At 34.8% G+C, this 19,372-nt stretch overlaps 2 protein-coding genes across 8 annotated transcripts in view; one reads left to right on the top strand and one right to left on the bottom strand.

Annotated features, from left to right (window-relative positions):
* NSUN7 (NOP2/Sun RNA methyltransferase family member 7) overlaps window positions 1–11,516 on the top strand; it is a 76,551-nt gene extending 65,035 nt beyond the window's left edge. The window contains exons 11-12 of the mRNA XM_027836407.1: window positions 7,278–7,401; window positions 9,816–11,516. Coding sequence (XP_027692208.1) covers window positions 7,278–7,401; window positions 9,816–10,433 — 742 coding nt within the window. The 3' untranslated portion in view covers window positions 10,434–11,516. The remainder of the gene's footprint in view (window positions 1–7,277; window positions 7,402–9,815) is intronic.
* Window positions 11,517–14,271: 2,755 nt separating this feature from the next.
* The window catches only part of APBB2 (amyloid beta precursor protein binding family B member 2), a 408,666-nt gene continuing 403,565 nt past the window's right edge, over window positions 14,272–19,372 (bottom strand). For all 7 annotated transcript variants that reach the window (XM_027836187.1, XM_027836190.1, XM_027836193.1 and 4 more), the window contains one exon: window positions 14,272–18,807. In XM_027836187.1, the coding sequence (XP_027691988.1) occupies window positions 18,640–18,807 (168 nt within the window). In that variant the 3' untranslated portion in view covers window positions 14,272–18,639. The remainder of the gene's footprint in view (window positions 18,808–19,372) is intronic.

The raw sequence follows: 19,372 nt of genomic DNA on the forward strand, positions 1-19,372 counted from the left end.
AATATTTATTGAGTTCTTAGCACAGAGCCTGGCACATAGTAGGTGCTATATAAGTACTTATTCCCTTCTCTTCCCTCTCTTTTTCCATAGCCCATACAACATTTGTCATATTCCCTTTTTATCATGTCTACATTTACTATAGCTTTATCTGGAATTATGATTGCATTTCTATTATATGAAATGGTGATTTCCCTCCCTTTCCTTTTTGTTCTCAATATAGTCCCCTATCCCTCCCATTTCTGTCTTCTACTATGACCATCAAAATAGGACAAAATCACCTGCAAATCCTGTTTGTCTTATTTATCTTTCTTTATGACCCTTGAAATCATTAGAATCCTGAAAATTTTTTTTCTTATCCTCTTATTAGTATGTAAACAATTTATTCCCATATAATCTCTTCCAATATATACCTGTGTGTAACCTTTTATTTTTTCTTGACTCCTGTGTTTACATTACAAAATGTCCACTTAATTCTGGCTTTTTCATCAGGAATGATTGGAAATCTTCTGTTTCTTTAAAGGTCCTTTTTCACCCATATTATTATACTTAGTTTTGCCAGGTTTGTTGTGAGCCTTTATCTTTTGCCTTTTGGAATATTTATTCCAAGGAATATTTATTTGGAATATTTATTCCATTTATTCCAAACTCTCCTCTTTTTTACAATGGCAGTTGTCAAGTCTTATTGTGTTCCTAAGTGTGGCTCCTTGGTTTTTGAAGGCTTTCTTTTTAGTTGTTGGCAGTGGTTTTTCTTTGAACCTCACAGCTCTGGGTTTTTGCTGTGGAGTTTTCATTTTGGGGTTTCAGGAGGTTATCAGTGGATTAATTCTCTTTTTGCTTTGTCCTAGGATCTAAGAAATCTGGGTAATTTTAAGTTATGATCTCTTGAAATACTGTATTCAAGGTGTTTGGGTTTCTTTTTTCATGATTTTCAGTTAGCTCAATGATTCTTAAGTTACCTTTTCTTAACATGTTTTCCAGGTAAGTATATAAATATGTATATATTTATATAGCTTATATTTTCTTCTGTTGTTTTTTTCTAAACGTTTTATTTTATTATACTATTTATTTGTTATACTGTTTCTTGTTTTCTCAATTAGTTCTTTTCTGTTTGGACCATTCTAATTTTCAGAGTATTCAGTTCTTACAAAAGTTTTCCTTGCTGTTCTTTCTTCCATAGTTACTCAGTTCTGTATATCATTTAATTTCTTTCTGGTACTTTAATCTTAAAATCCTTCAAGCCATGATATATATATTTTTTGAGTATCTATTTGGACTTGATATAGAATTACTATTATTTTCTGGGTTCATTCCTTTTATCATCTCTCAGTTGATTCTATTTCTTCATTGGTGTTTGGCATTTCCTTTAATTTATTCATATCACCAGCGTCAGGGTCTGGATTGGGAATTTGTGTTTGAGTCAAATACCAGTCCTGTACTCCTACGTGATATAAGCGTCCCAGAATTCAGGTGGAATACAACAGGTTGGAAGTGATATAGTCTTAAGTATAGTATTTTTAAAGAAATTAGAATATCAATTTTCAATTTTTATCCCTATTCCCATCTTCTATATTTTTTTCCTGTCTTTCAACATTTACTAATTACCAAGCACATGCATAACAATATCCATCCCCCCACTTTCAATTATTACATGTTCTTATAATGCAGGTAGCTTTTGCTTTTTGCCACTTTTTTCCTGTTCATCTGCATATTGGTCCCTGGGCTCATTTGTTATCTGCTCTCTTAGTCTGGGTTAGTAACTCCAAACACTTCTGATCATCAGTTTTATTTTACTGTGGAAATGTGTAAGCATCAATTTTTAGCAAAATGAGTAACTGCAGTTAATAAATAAAGGTAATAGTTTGCATAAAATTATATCTCATTTTTGTCTGGAATACCTGATCTTCCAAAGTAAATTTTAATGAAAAAACAAGGACTGCTTGTATGCTTTTTAACTTCATCAGCATTTTTTTCCAGTAAGATACAACAAACAGGTAATTCATACAACAACAGAGTAGCTCATATTACATTTAAATACATCTGAGCTTTGAGTACAGGTTATAGGGAACAGATTCAAGAACCTCATGTTAATCATCAAAAGTCCACTGTGTTGGTTCTGGGGTATGAGTATGGGGATCTGTAGTCCTAGGATTTTTATAGTCTTTTTGGGTATTGGGTACTATTGGGATTCTAAATTCTTTTATAATAAGCTAAGTTCTATTATGGTGATCTTAGAAGGGATCTAAGTTTTTTGGTTCTGCTAGAGTTCAATTATATTCAGTATTGTTCAAAATATCATAAACTTGGAATTTAAAACATTTTTGTCACAGAGATTTTTATTGTATTGGTTGATATATGCTGTAATGTTATTTGACATGCTTAGATGTAGACTACTATAATTGTAATTATAATGATGTATGCTGCAAAAAATGTTAAACTAATAAAATAATAAACTTATTATACTTTCCCCTTAATATATAAAATATATAGCACAATCTTTTCATTATTAACGTTTAGATAGTAAAATAATTGAGCCAACCAACATTTATTGACTAAGTTTAACACTTTCAACTGACTGATTAGAAGGCAGAATTCTGTCCTGTTCTTTTGAATCCTATATATGTACAACAGTTTTTGCAACCTAGAGAGATCCACATGAGCACCAAAGGACCATAATGAGGGTGCTATTCAGTGTGAAAGAAATATACATTTATATAGTGCCTACTATGTGCCAGGCCCTATACTAAGTGGTTTTTACAAATATTATCTCATTTGATCCTCATGACAACTATATGAAGTAGGTGCTATTATTGTCCTCATTTTATAGCTGAGAAAACTGAGGCAAAAGTTAAGTGATTTGCCCAATATTATACAGCTAGTAAGTGTCTATGGCCAGAAAGGAATTCAGGTCTTCCTGACTCCAGGTCTGCCACTTTATACAACTGTCTCTATCCAACAAAAAGGAGGTCATCTCATTTCAACAGAAGACTTTCTGAAAGGCAGCAGAGTAGGTTGGTAGCATTACAGTGGGAATGTCATACCAACTTAATCTCTATTTCCTTTTCTTGAAGAACTAGTTAATGTGTATAAACCATTGTTGTTTTGTATCAGCACAAATTACAAAAGCTTCTTCCTGAAAGATATGACTTCTTTTGAAGGATACTAAAGTTAATTTAACCACTTTGTTAAGGATTGTAGACAGGATTCTTGTAGAGAGGATTTCTTCTCAGGGTGAGAGATTGGACTAGATCCAGTCTAACTTAATTCAGTAAGCTTTTGCCAAGCGTCTTCTATGTGTAAGACACCATACAGGGAATGGGATTAAAAAGATATGACACAGGCCTTACTTTTAAGGAATTTATAATCTAATGGGGCTGAGAGGGGCAGGGAGGGGAGTTGGGAAAGACATGCACACAAATAACTATTACCACAGAGAGGCAAAGATCTTTAGGCAAAAGATGGAAGAAATTTGAAGGAGACAACACTTTTTTTCTGGGGGTGAGGAGTTGGAGCTTCATGGATATGGTGGCATCTGAGCTGAGCCTCAAGGAAAGGGAAAGACTTCAACAGGAATAGATGGGGTGGAGGTGGGGAATGGGAATCCATTCCAAGGAAATCATAGATGTGGAAAAGGATAGTATGAGAATGAGGAACAGAGTAGTTCAGTTTGGCCAGGATGTAGAATAGAATGTAGAAGTGAAAATATAAATGTAGATTGGAGCCAGACTGAGGCATCCCTTTAATGATAGCATCATATGTTTATAATTTATTTGGTAGGCAATGAGGAATGACTAGGGGCTTTTGAGCAGAAGAATACCATAATTCTGTTGGTAAGTTATAAAGCTTATTTAAGAATATGTATGTGAAAGTTGGCTCAGAGAGGGGACAGACTAGAAGTGACAAGAAATTAGCATCTGCACTTAATGAAATGGAAAAATGGAAAGGCTAGGATGGATACAGAAACAGTATGGAAGTAAAATAGAAAAGACTTAGGAACTGGATGAGAGGGATGAAGGAAAGGGAAGAGTCAAAAATTATAAGCCAGAGATATGAAAAGGATGGTGGTACCATCAACAGAAAGAAATTGAGAGAAGAAAGGTTTTGGGAGGAAGATGGTGGTTTAAATTTTGTATATGTTGAGTTTGAGATGTCATTTGTTATACAAATAGTGATAACCATCAGCGAGTTGAAATACAGAACTTGAGCTCTGGGAAGAGGTTAGGAAACAATGGGAAGTAGATGAGATCATCAGGAAAGAGAAGAGAGCTAAGCTTTACAGGTGATACACATTTGATGGGGGAAAGGAGGAAGAAGAAAGGAAAGACCTATCAAAATTGTAGTAGGATAGTGCAGGAGACCGCTTCCTTCACAGAAATGGCTCGAGGAGAGGATATCAAGAAGTGTGGGATGGTTCAATGTTAAAAGCCAGAGAGAAGTCAAGGATGAGAACAGAAAAAATATCTCATTTGGTGATAAGAAATTCATTAGTAGCCTTGAGAGAGACCCTTCAGTAAAACAATGAGAGTTGGAAGCTAGATTATATAAAGCATTAATGTTGGAGAGAAAGTGGAGGCAGCAAGTATGGAATTTTAGCAACAAGGGGGATGAGATCAGACAATAGCTTGTGGAGTATAGCATGATCAAGGGTAGGGCTTTTTTTTTTTTTTTTTTTTTTTTTTTAGGATAAGAGACAACTGAACATGTTTATAGGCCAATAGAAGTAGCAGATAGTGAGGGAGAAAGTAAGGAATTACAAGAAAAAGAGGGAATAAGTAATGGAGCAAGGTCAGAGAAGAGATGGGATCAAGAGCATACTAGTATAGGGATGGAATTGGTAAAGAGAAAGGCCACCTCCTCTGAGAACTGAAGGCAAGCATTTATGAGTGAGGACATTCATCGGGTTAGAGGAGTATGCTAGCGTCTCTGAGGAAATTCAAGTTGGATGACCTCAATCTTATCAGTAATGTGGGAGGCAAGGTCATCTGCTGAGAGTGAGTGAACTTGGAGTTGGGGGGACTTGAGGGAGAAAAAGTTTTAGAACCAACCTTATGTGGTAATATCATTGAGGGATGAATAAAAAGATTGCTGTGAAGACAGTTGAAGTTAGATAACATAACTTTGTAGCATATTCAGCACAATTTGATAAATTCCTTCATTAGTATTAGGCAGTTTTAGAAATAGGAATGGAAGAGGCAGATTTAAGTGATTGATAATAGTCAAAATTGAGTAGGGAGGTAAAGTGAGGGGAAATCTGAGGGGAAAGCCAGATTTTAATTAATTGGAGGAGGTGAGTATAAAAGGATGAAATCCAAGATAAAGAGGAATTTGATGTCTTAATCAGTGGGTAGGCTAAATTCTTACTGTATTAAAACATCTTTATTTCTTGACTTGTGGGTTAAATATAATTTAATTCTATTAAGTATGAGCACTATACGAATAGCAGTATCCTAGATACTTTGATAAAAATATAGTATAAGATGGTTCCTCTCTGCTCTCGATGAATGAGCATGTAGTTTCACAGGGGATGTAAAAAATACCAATATGAAACAATGAACATAGAATTTCAGAGCTACAACAAACCTCAGAGATGATATACTCCAACCCCCTTAAAGATGAGAGGTTAAATGATTTATGCAAGGTTAGCTTTGTTCGCTGCCTTAACCCAGCTAGTTAATGGCAGGGCTGGGACTAGAAATGGCAGGGACTGATTACTGCCTCCCCTTCCACCCCCCCCCCCCCCCCACCAAAGTACAGTGCTCTTCCCATTATACAATTTTATCAGCACGGTGTATGATTATGAAGTGTGACGCAACTAATAGGGGATAAAACTAGAGAGCATAGGAGAAGGAGGTCAACATGGGCTGTAGATGTTGGAAACTTTATGGAAGAAGATGAGACTACAGATGGAAATTAAAATGAAGAGCACCAACATAAGTTTGGAATTTGCTTTGATTTTCAGAAGTTAACATACAAAAGTATTAGCGCCAAAATTTTTATTCAGCCAAAAGATTATTTGCTTTTACCTATTAAATATTCAAATTCTAAAGGCAGGTGCTAAAGTAATTATTGTTTACAAATGATCCATTTTTATATTAAAGAAGATCATAAATATGAAAAACAGGAGCTTTCATTTAAAAGTATTATCTTTTTTTTGGTGAGGCAATTGGGGTTAAGTGACTTGCCCAGAGTCACACAGCTAGTAAGTGTTACGTATCTGAGGTCGCATTTGAATTCACATCCTCCTGACCCCAGGGCCGATGCTCTACCCACTGTGCCACTTACCAGCCCCCTAAAAGTATTACTCTTTAAAAATAACAACAACAAAAGTCTTGTGATTTCAGCAATATACAAAACTCCTGGGAAGGAAACTCTATTTGTCAAGGCAGATATGCAAATATTATGCAGTACAATTTTAGAGAGCTGCCTGGAGCACTGAAAAATTAAGTGACTGCCCAGGCTGACAGCCAGTGGGTGTCAGAGGTGGGATCTGAATGAACCCTATTTGTCTTGACTCTAAGGTCAGATCCCTAGTCACTAGACCATGCTTCCTATCATTAATTAAAACTTCAGTATTTGCATTTTTTGTGTAAAATCTCTCACAGAAAAGTATTCAGCACATGGTGAATACTCAAATATCAGTTGAGAGGATCACTTTCTTATTTAAATGATCAGTATTGTGGAACAGTTGTGTTTATAACTATATTTAACTTTGGGATCATGTGCTTTGAAAATGAGACTAGGAAGAAAGGCAGGAACTCTTGAGTTATACTCATATAAGTTAGCTCTTTATTTTTGCCTCTGGTAATTATTTTGCAAAAAAAGGTAATTTTTATATTTAGAGATAAACAGCTACAAAAATGTTGTAAAGTGTGATATACATTTACAAAGCCTTTTTTTAATCATGTAAGAATTTTTAGACTAGACTTTTTGCTTGATTAGTAAAGCATAATGAAATTATTTTTATTTTACATTGAAATTTAGTTGAGAGGGTAGAATGATACAGTTGAAAAAGTGTTCAACTTGGGGCAGAAGAACTGGATTCAGATTCTAGCTCTGATCTTTACTTTGTGACCCCAGACCAGGCTCTCTGAGCCTTGTTTTCCTCATCTGCAAAGCAGGGATAAATATACTGATACTACCTCCCTTTCAGGACACATGTGAAGAAAGTGCTTTGTAAACCTTAAAATACAATGGCTTATTACTAGTATTGGCAGCATATTAATTTTTTCCTCACATTCCAAGTTCTGACTATGGACTATTTTTGTTAATATCTACTGCAGGCTAAGTCCTCCTGTACTTCCACTGTGTTCTGTAAAAGAAATTCGTTCATCTATTGATAAATTTTTCAAAGTAGAACCATCTGAAATTACCAATGGTTGTTTCCTTGCTGTCCTAACAAGAGAGGTAAGTCTAAAAATGACCTCAACCCCACACTTTAATGTAGAAGTCTTTCCCAACAACTAAATTCAGCTTTCATAATCAATTATACTCAAATTTATTGGTTGACTTCCATTTGTATCCTTTTTTCCCTTAATCTTCTAATGGAGGGTCAGTTCTCCCTTTGAGAGTAGTGAGTTATCAATAGTGATTTACTTTTGTAATTATCAGTAAATTTGGCTTCAGACATACTGGTCCAGGTCATTGTTCCCAGTAAATGCCCTGCTCTTGATTCATACCTTTGCTAAAGCTATGGCCACTGTTTAGAATGAATGCCATTTCCACATTTCTGTCAGTTGAAATTTTATCTATCCTTTATGGGTCAGCTCAAATTCCATTTCATCCATGAAGATTTTTTTTTAATCCCTCCACTCAGAAGAGATCCCAGGTACCTAAGAACCACATTAGAATTTATACCTCTCATTCACTTTCCACTGTAGAACTTGTATTATATTTGTTAGACTATCACTCTTAAGGGTAAGAAGCCATGTTTTATTCTTAGGATCATTGAGCTAGAGCTCGAAGGGAACCTAGAAGACCAATCTTGTTTTATAGATGAGGAAACTCATCGTAGATTTATGGATAAGGCCCAGGGAGTTTGTGATTTGATCAAGGTCACCAGGTAGTAGAAATCAGGCCCCATGACTCCAAGGTTAGTGCTCCTTCTCTTGTACCACCCTGCCTATCACCTTTGAGGTCTATTGCTTTGTACAATATCTCGTTGTATTTTAAATGATGTAGTATTTATATTCAATATGGATCCAAAATAACTGGGTCTTAAGCCTAATAATGACAAATACCAAATACAATACCGAAGAAGTTTTGTCAAGTGTACTTTACACTAGTATTCTTGTCTTTTAAGAAACAAAGTAGGAAAAGAAATGACTGTGGATTTTTCTGCTAGTGGAGAAGCATGGCACCTGAGAGTCATGTTTTTTGTGTTTAGGAGAAAGAATGAATTTACAAATTACAAATCTGCTTCCATTGTATATCTGGAATGCACTCTTTCCCCTACCTCCACCTTATAAGACTCCCTAGCTTCCTTCAGACAATAACTTCTACACAAGGTCTTTTTTCATTTTTCTAGTTGTTAGTAATTTCTCCCTCTTGAAAATTTTTTTGCATTTACTGTACAAGAGTCTTAGGGCAGTTTAAGGTTAAAACTATCCTTAGACTTATGGAACATGTTTTATCTTATATTGACTTTCGTGTATGTGTTGTATCCCAAGCTCCCAGTACGCTGTTAGGGCAGTGACATTATTTGTTTTGCAACCCTATCACCTAGCAAGGTACCTTGCTGGCTGTTGGTAGGCTTTTAATGTTTACTGAAATGAGTTCATATTAAAGAACTTATCTCTTGACTCTCATGGTATAATCTAGCGGTTCTCTTCTTAGCTCCCTTTTTAGCTTTAGCTCTATGTTGGGTTTTTGTTTTTGGGTTTTTTTTTGCTTTTTCAATGTTGTATCCTTAACCTTGAATAGCTTCAGTGTTCATTTCTTCCCACATCCAAAAGTCATCTTCATGAAACCTGTCCAGCTTATGTAGTCAGTTAAATCATTCTTGTACATCTTATAACCTCACCACCAAACTTCCCATAAAACAAAAACTATTAAAAACAACATTGTTAATTATTTTCCATTATGATTTTAGTGTCTATTGTAGTTACTACAGTATCTTTTATAACTATAGGTAATTTTGTATACAGTATCTTAAATAGCCTTCCATAAGATAGGTAACATAAATAGTACCTCCAGTTAACTGATGAAGACATTTAGGCTTAGAGAGCAAGTAAGTGATAGAGCCAAGACTGGGATTTAGCTATGTCTTCTCATTCCCAGATTTCTTTTCTTTCTACTAAATTATGCTGCCTTCCTTAAATGGGCTACATCTTGTGTATGACTTGTTGTTTTTTAATAAAACAAAGTATATTCTACCCTCCCAGTGCAATCAAGATACTTTATAAACATTCGGTAAACTTCATAGCTTAATGAATAGAGCAGTATGCTGATAGACAGCAATGTGCTAGCAGAGAAAGATGAATGCTACATTGCAGCTCTGTGCTCCTTTATTAGCGATCTAAAACATTTTGCTACTTATCATTCATTACATTTTGCAGCACATCATTAAATGGGAATGTTGTGTTTTTCCATCTTTGTAGTTCACAGATTGGGAAATGAAAAATGGAGGCCAAAGCACTTGCTGAGGAGTATACTCTGAGGCGAGGGCTATGAATAAGTAGAATTAACCAATTACCACTTATCTGCTACTCTTGACCGTATGGTATAATAAAGACACAGATTTTTAAAAATTGCTGCTGAAATGATACATTTAAAATATTAGAGGCGCATCATTTAATAGAACACTTTTTTAAAAATTTCAGCGGGACCCATCAGAGACAGTGTCTGTCAAAGACGTTTTGGCACGTGCTGCAGCAAAGGGATTGCTAGATGGTATTGAGTTAGCCAAAACATCAAAAAAGGAAAAGAAGAAAAAGAAATCCAAAACATCACTGGTAAAAACTTCTATTAATGAGAGCATGAGTTCACAAATAAAAATTGCAGAGTTCCTGAACCGAGAATTGAGACCACGTGTTAATCCTTCAGAGACATTAACAACCAAAGCAAGTCCTCCACAGAAAAATACAAATCAAACAACAAGTATTCCTCCACAGAAAAAAACTGGCAAGACACCCCCAAATGCAGTTATGAAGAACATGCCTTCCACGTCCAAGGCATCAGAGAGACAGATGAGCACTATAAGGCCACGCCCTGAGGATAAAATGATTGCACTGAAACCTGTAGAGATCGTTTTGCCTCCCGTAATGATGTCATACAATGGTTCCCAAGCCAACAAAACCCAGATTCCAGCGCATTACTTTTACCGTTGGATTGGAGGCAAGGCTGGTGGCTCAATTGCGCCTTCATCATCCAAAAAATTGGAAAAACCCAAAGAAAACTTACCTTCCTCTGCAGTGAGGCATCCTCAACCATGGCTTTGATCATCACCTGTTATTTTCCTGGGGTCAAAGGGCAGAGTATTTTTCTACCAAGTTTGACCTTTCTCTAAAGGTTAAATATCCTAGTGTAGATATTCATCCTTTAGGTCATCGAGCTTCTACTGTGAATCTAAATGGGACACTACATTCAGAGCATTAAGATAAGTGACAATAATGTAGCCCAGGAAATTAAGCAGAGTTCACCAAACTGGATAGCTTGGTGCTTTATCTATTTGGAAAGCAACAGTTCTAGATTCATGATCAGTTGTTAGACTTTTATTACTTCTGTAACTTGGTCAATAGGACATCAGTTTTAAAAGAAACTTGAAGTGTAGTGTCTTACCTGAACATAATTATTTTTTATCTTACCCATCAGATTTAAGAACTTAAGTTTTAAGACAGTTATAGGAGTATAGTTACAGAAAAGATGTTGCCCCTCTCAGATGAAGTTTAGCTTCTTATCTCAGCATGCATCTTGTAACTTTATAAGACAGCATATTAATTTCAGCCTTTAAGCTGAACTTTTAATACTCGAACATTAGGGAGTCTGCTTTGTACTGATATTGAGACTGACTACAAGCAAGAAAAATAGGAGGTTCCAATGAGCTGTATAGAACAGATGTTCTTTTACACAGTGAAAATTACCTCTCATATGGTGAACTTTCCAGGGTCCTGAGCAGGGTAAAATGGCACAGCTGTCTTTGACCACTTAGATCAGATGCTTTTAAAAATAATGACTGAAAGTAAGTTTACTCCTGAATATTATCAATTCTAAGAAGATATAAAATTGTTGGATCCAAGTAGCACCGCTGGTTGAAGAAACCCCTAAAGATTTCTAATTCTACTGAAAGATCAGGTGAAATGTGAAAAGCTGTAAGTCATTTCAAATTGAAAACAGTAATCAAACTTTGGCAAATCATTTCTGTTGCACAATCTGCTAAAATATATTATAGCATTTTGTTAATTATATTAAATGCCAATTCATCTTCCAAGTATTATCAACCACCTGCAAAGAATTAGTTTGATTGTCATTTCTGGGTCTACTGACTTTTCTCATCATGGCAACAGAAATTGTTTGACAGTAAGTAGAACAAGTTACAACTTTATTGTCTTTTTTTTACACTGTTCATAAACAGTTTCATAAAGTCTGAATTTAAATGATGTTTTATACCCAAAGTTCGGTAGTGTTGAAATGTATAAATTACTCATTTCTAAATATGTAATTCAGGTGGCTATAGACTATAGAATTTTAAAATACCTTAGATGGTATAATTGTAGTAGCTTGTTAATGTGTTAAAAATGAAATCTTAGCTATATATTTGGAAAAAAAGAAATTTTGATTTTCATTTTAATAAATAAATTGTTTTCTATTTTAGTTGGAGGTTTACATTGTTTCTTAGGTTAAATGTAAATGAAAAAAAAGGAATAAAAGGGCTCCTATTTTTTTACACAGGAAAACAGTATTACTTGGAATCTTCCAAGGAAGAGCTATGTATGAATTATGATTTTTTTTTTAAATGTCAAGGAATACAGTAGTATTCTATCTAACATCATGGATGTATGAATAATGAACCACAAATACCACAGTTTATCTAATTACCATATGTATTCATCCTCCTTTTTAATCTATAACTGGTTTAGAATTCTCAATGCTTCCATGAACCTGTTTTAGTTAAAAAATCATATATTTCATCTTGGTAGCAAAAAAGTCCATTATTTCCCATGGCTCCAGTATTCCATTTTCCACTAGAAGTAGTTCTAAGGCTTTATGTCTGCTTACTCTGATGGAAAAAATAGATTTCTTCCAACATTATGAAGCAATTTAGGGTACTTTTTCCAACCTCTGTTGCATCTAGTTTTTGTAGTTCTGTTAGAACTTTTACCTTTTTTTGTTTTAGCATTTTAAATAAGTATAAATCATTGCACTAAATTATTTCAAACTTTTCTTTTTACATTTAGCATTATATAAACATTCTGAATTACACAGTTGTCCCATTAAGCCTACAAGCTTCTTTTTAATGTAAACTTTTACTAAGAACATGATAGGGCTTTAATGATCAAACATTTATAAACTTTTTCATAGTGAAAGAAAAGAAAATACCACTTGGAAGCATATCCTACCTGGAGGCTAAGCCAGGGGCTTAGACATTGAGTCTTGCTGGTCTGGAAATGGGCTGCATACCCTAGTTTTTTATCAGCTCAGATTATGAAGATATCAATGCAGTACTATCTTCAATCAATCTAGGTGAGGTCCGTTGGTCCTCTATGAGACGTAAGCTGTTCAACCTCAGGTGCTGCCTTATTCAATGTGAGGGTGACAGAAATGTCTAGAGTACCTCTATCAACTCTCAGGTAAAAGAGTTTTGATTGAGCGGGTCTGTAATGTGGATTTGGTGTTACAGCAGATTATCTGTGGCAGTCACTGAACCAAGACTTTTTTTAAAAAGGTTAAACATGAAAACACTTTAATGACAGAACGTTGGTCACACTTGGCCAGTTATTTCTTCTGGGAAGTGAAATAACATTTTTTCCTTGAATTTCCTTGAGAAAAAAGTTGAATTTTAAGGCCAAACTTGAAATGATATGCTGCACTAGCAATCAGAAGGTTTTCAGAGGACATTTTGTGAAATGAGTATTTGTGGCTTAGAAAGATTCAGAAGTATGAAAAGGCATGAGGAAGCCAAATTGATTCTTTTGTTGATTATCTTAGTCTCTTAGTTCTTTGTTACATTGTGATGATATCACAATTACCCAAGTGAGAAACCTAAGGTTTTTTTTTTCCTAAAAATTACGTTTGATTTTCATGCTCAGAAAAGACTAGTAGCTCTGGATCTCAGGTTCTCATGGTAAGTGAAAGATAATACTTCCTTCCCATTTTCAACCAGACTATGTTAACTAAGCCTTCTTTAGAGAGACCAGTTCAACAGTGTTTTTTTTTTTTTAATAAACTTTTTATTTAGCCCCTACCAACTGCATGGCCCTATGCTAGAAGCTAGAAATACCAAGATGAAAATTTCAGCAGATGGAGACTTGGAGGGATGTATTTCAGACATGGAGGACAGACGGCCTATGGGAACGTGCCAAGTGGGAGAGGACAAGAAGAGTTCAGAAAATAGCTAGACTTCCAATTTGTATTTTACCAGATAGGTAATAGGAAACCACTAGAGGTTTTTTGAGCAGGGTTGTGACATGATCAGACTTGGGCATCAAACAGATTATTTTGGCAACTATGTGAAGGATGGATCAAAGATGAGAAAGACTAGGCCAGTTATGAGGCTATTATTAAATTAATTTAGGAAAAAGGGTGGCAGTTTAGGTGAAAAGAAGAGGTCAGATGTGAGAGTTACTGTGGAAGTAAAATACAGGGACTGAGGAAGAGGTAAGAATCAGAGATGACGGCTTTAAGTCTGAGAGAAGACTACAGACATTAGCAAAAATAGAGATGTTCAGCAATTAGCTGAAAATACAGAACTTGAACTCAACAGAGAAACCAGGATTGGTTAGCTAGATTTGGTAGTCATCTATCGAAAGGTGATAATTGAATATGAAGATAAAATTGCCAAGGGAGAAAGCATATAAATGGGACAAGAGCCCCAAGGACAAAACCTTTGTGGGATACTTACATTTCAGGCTGGAAAGAAAAAGATGAACCAGCAAAGACTGAGAAGATAAAGCTAGAGGATCAGAAAAGTATTGCCATTGAAGCTGAGATAGGAAAGAATAAGAAAATATGTCATGTTCAAGAGTTTCATGAGCTACAGAATGGCTCAAAGAAAATAAGAACTTAGATAAAAGCTATTGGTCTTTGGCAATTAAAAGATGACCAGATTTCCTGCAGATAGTGGTTGCAATAAAGTTTTTATTATAGGTAGACTGAAGGAGGAAGTGAGGACTACTCTTTGTAGAATTTTAATGGAAGAGTTACTTTTGGTTCTCTGCCCAAACAATGTCTGTTCCTTTTGGCTGCTAAATGTATACCACACTGGCATTTTATTCAGAATTTAAATAATATGGCATTAACACATCAGTTTTATCTGGGAGAAGTACAAGAAATTTAATGAAAGCTTCATCTATAATTAAATATGAAAAAAGGCAATGGCAGACATCTTAGATTATTAAATTGATGTTTCAAAAGCAGTTCAATTTTGGAGAAGATTTTGAAATAAAATAGCCAACACAGACTAAATGTGTTTAAGTTTCTATCCCCCCAAATATGACTTTAAGTTATTTCAGATAAATGAGTCAAACATTTTATGCAGCTAAGTTTATTCTCACAACAAATTACATTTAAATGTGTAAAAGTGGTCAACAGCAAAAGGAAAAAAATAAAAGAAAGCAAAAGTTTCTTTCTGGAATAAGCTGCTTTGATTGGAAGTGAGCTCTTTAACATGATAAACTGTGAGCAAGTGTCATTCCCCGAAACTCCAACTTCCTTTTACGGACTGTAAAGCACATGTGTGAGCCATATATTAAGATAACTAAGCTTGTTGAACACAGAGCTAATAATGTTTTTAATATTAAAGCTGAACTAATATCAGCTTTGGAAATAAAGCTCTTCTAAAAGGGCATAAGAAACATTTTGTTTGCTACACAGGAAAAGGAAGAAAGAATTAGGACTTGTCACAAATTAGGGCAGGATAATCTTACAACTTTCCATTTTCAAAAGAGAGGTGTTTTATTTATTTTTTTGAGCTCTAGGTTGCTGTGCCCACAGTTTATCATCTAAAACCTCATTTTAATGGAAGTGGGATTAATAACCCATCATGCATTTTAAAATAGTATTCTAATTAGTTGTAGATGGTCTTATACTGAGGTGGGGAAAAAAGGAGCATGTATACAATTGTAAATGAAACAGCAAGTATTTTAAAGGATACTAAAAAAGTACAACTTAGTGTTTCAGTCTGCAAAGTAAAAGCTTAAGCTATAGACGGTGTTGGCTACATTTTCCTTGTTCTCAAGGAGCGTATTATGAGGTGGTATGTCTGCATCTATCTTTCTAATTGCTTTTTAAAAAATAAAAGAAATGAACTTTACACATTTTGCCATTTCTTCTACATACTCCAATAAAAATATGACTACAAATCATTACAAAACCACCTTTTAGGTAACCTATAATACACGGAGATTACTTAGAACTGGATACATTGTGAAATAATGTCCAGTAAAGATAATACATTAACATAATAATGCAGTATATTTCAGTAAAAATAGAATAAATAAAATAAAAATATTTTAAGCTGTATTTAACAGGTTAATTCAAAAATGACACAAGACATACAAGGCATAGTGCACATGGCTGCCTGCTTACAGAATCACTAGATAGAAAGAATGCATAGATAACTGAAGTGTCACTACAACATTGGGTAAAACATTGGTATTCTCCCTCTCTCTCAATCTCACACTCACACACACAAGCACACACACATACACTTACTTCATACATACTTTTTGGCCATGGCAGAAAGTGTCTGAACATACTGTTTAAAATAATCAGTTTTATAAAATTAATTAGCATTTAGGTAAATATGCAAAGCTATTTTAAAAGCAAAATATCTGCAAATATGTTTTCATATGTAATGTCTATTATTTGTCTTAATGCTTCCTATAATTGCATATATATAAATCAGTTTGTTGCTCAAAGCTAGCTCAGTGTTCTTGATCCTGACAACAAAACAAATACCTTGAAAAATAAAGAAAAATGAACTCTCAGTTCTGATGGAATTTTTCTAAATGAAAGTGGCTTATTTGATTTTTTTTTTTTTAAGTTTCATACTGAATGTCATTTTGCCTTGGAAATAACCAAGTTGGAATGTCAACATGATGGAATTCTGGGTGGAATTTTGAACAGGAACTTCTTAAAAGGACATAATTTAGAATTTACTTCTAGATGCACTGGCCATTTCAGGTGGTAGATATCAATAGGGCCAGAATTATTAAGTGTAAACTACCCAACTAGTGATTTGGAACTCAGTGGGTTCCATTAGTTGGGGATTTGGAAGAAAATGCTCCCATTTCCAGAGTTACAATAATGCCTAACATTAGGAGACCAACCACCAATTGCCTTAAAAACTAATCCAAATGTAGTAAGCAGCAGAATGAAGTCCTACTAACAAGTCACATACATTAAGTAAGCTATATGGATAGAAGCATCTATATTCCCTAAGATGTTTCCCCAGAACAGGTATATTGGGTGAGTAGGGAAATTCATGTAGTTCCTGCTTTTACTGTACACATTATTTTTGTGGGGTGGGAGACTGGCTCCCTACAGTAAATTCTTCCGTATGAATATACTCAGCATCAACCGGACTTATTTTCCCCCTGTTTGTTTATAGGAATTCCAGAATTGGCTGAAAATGAATCTTTCCATTCTTCTTCTTCTTCTTTTTTTTTTTTTGCATTTGCCCTCAGGCTTTTGAAAGGACTCTTATGACTGATATGGAGACAGCCTGATAGTGTCAAAGGACACTGAAATAAGAGTCAGGAAGACCTGGGTTGGCATCCAGGCTCTCTCGCTAACTTGACCTCAGGCAAGTTACAACTTATCTGGAATTCAGTTTTTTTCCCCCAATTTGTCACCAGCTTTGTCTCTCTCACAAGGTTATTATGATGCTCAAATGAGGTAATGACTGAAAAATACTTTGAAAGGTTTTAGGTATGTTACAAATATAAAGGATTAATATACTGCTGTAATTAGAAGTGAAAAAATCAAATTTGATGTTCTAAACTGAACATAGATGACCAATATTTAGATTAATCACCTTGATAACATCCTTTTGAAATAACAGCATTGTTAAGTCTAGATTTTTCTATGCAGTTAAATCACATGTTTAGATAGAAACAAATAGGCAGAAAATATTGGGGAAGTACTTTATATTCTATCATACCTAGGAATATTTTGTTCTAATCTGAAATAAAAAATATTTCAAATTTTAAAACAATTGAAAGAAATCAAAAGAAAGGAGGAAAAGCACCTATTAGTGGCATAGTAATCTATATATCCTGTTCTTCAGTGCACAAATTTGATGTATTGTTACTGCTATGTGTAATTTGTTACCATGAAAAAATGTGTTAGCAGAGATTTCTAAGCAAAATGTAGTCAACTAGACTGAGCCAGGTGCAGAATCTCAACATAATAACAGCTAAAAGGTGGCTAATGCAGATAAGACTTCACCAAGTGGTGAAATTGAAATGTATGTGAATAACATTGTGTGAATGGCATTCCTTCAATTATAATTTGCATAATAGATCAAGATCAAACTCTAAGGATGAAAGGTATGGATAGGTGGATTTCATTTTAACGGTGTTTACATAGAGAATGACTATACTGAGCTACAGCAAATAGCTAACATTCTCTAGTTGCATTGTTCAGTGTAAGGCAGAGTATTGGAAAATGTCCCACCCAAAATGCATCACACTTTCATTTTACTATTCTCATTTTTTAGAGTTAGTTTGAAAATCATCTGATGGAAGTACTTGTCTAAAATGAAAGGCTGACTTTTTTGATTCCTCAAAATGATGCAATTTGACAATTTTCAAGCTTAATTTCCCCCTCCCCTCCAACATCATAATACATAAACAGTAGTCGACATAAAAGGGTGTCCATGGTTCAAAAGCATGTCAAAGCTGTCAGGTGGTTTCTAGACCAACGTCAACAAACAATTTTGTCAACAAACAGATGTTATTTTGTAAGAAACAAAACCAAACAAAAAACCTGGTAATTCTATCCTACAGGAATTCAATGCTAACTATCATGTAGTATCTACTCCAGTGTTGCAAACAGGGCAAAGTGCTGAAGGACTTAAAAGTTGCTTGTGACAAATCCCGCTCAAAAAAAGACAGTGAAACAAGGACCTCAGACATCCTTCACTCCAAGTACTTATCCTTTAGTTTACTAGGAGGGGTGTGGCCACCTTCTTCTTTTGTGTGTGTGTGAATTTAGGTCCTGTTTAGAATATTTACAATAACAGACCTTGCACCGCTCATGATGTAACTCATTGACAGCAAAAAAAATTATTCATGCTTCTTTTCATATCACATGATGGTGGCAAGGACAAGAGAACATGCTTGTCTAACATTGTTTTGTTAAGGATTTATTTTCTGAAGACAAAGCATCAGCAATTGAATGGAAGGCAAAATAGTTCATCTTTCTGTAATGTATGTAGCTACTAGATCTTCAGGTAAGTAGAACAGAATCCTTTAATGTGTGTAGTTATGGCGTTTCAGTAACAGGACGTTTCTGTTTCAAAGTGTCAATGAGAGATAAGACGCCTCGTTTTACGTTGGTTGTGACTCTTCTGGTCACTGAGTCTGCTGGAGGAGGGGGTGGCCGAACTTTCTGTGAAGGAGGTCGGGCAACCAAGCACTTCTGATACCGTAACTGCAAGTAAAAAAAAAAACATGTTTTATGATGGTTAGTAATGTATAGACATTTTTTTGTGTTCATTTTCTTGGTATATGTTAAATGCATTATAAATAATTCATTCTCAAATATTAATACTTAGCTTCTAAAAATAAATCCAGTGACCCATCTAGTTTTACCATTCCCAGAAATGTAGAGTAGTGATTCTGATACACTACTTACTCATCATCACCAAATACACACACATACATATACATGTACACATATTAACATATGCTATGATAGATCTTACAAATAATATTCAAAGACAATTAGGTCCAATAAATTTGCTTTGAGTCTATTTACCAGTGTCACCCTTATGGTCCCTACCCATTTCTACCTTTTATGGTTCACTGTATATTAACTTGAGCAAGTGTAGCCATCTGCCTGGAACAAGGATACCTTATAGTGATAGTAGGATGTAAGATTCATGAGGGCAGGGCCCATTCTGTTTTGCTTTTGTTTCCCCTAGCATCTCACACAGTGGCTTGTATGGAGTAGATACTTAAAAGTTTATTGAATTGAAAAGATTCTCCATGAAAAC

Source organism: Vombatus ursinus, unplaced genomic scaffold (assembly GCF_900497805.2).
Source record: "Vombatus ursinus unplaced genomic scaffold, bare-nosed wombat genome assembly UNPS02014818.1, whole genome shotgun sequence".
NCBI lineage: Eukaryota > Metazoa > Chordata > Mammalia > Diprotodontia > Vombatidae > Vombatus > Vombatus ursinus.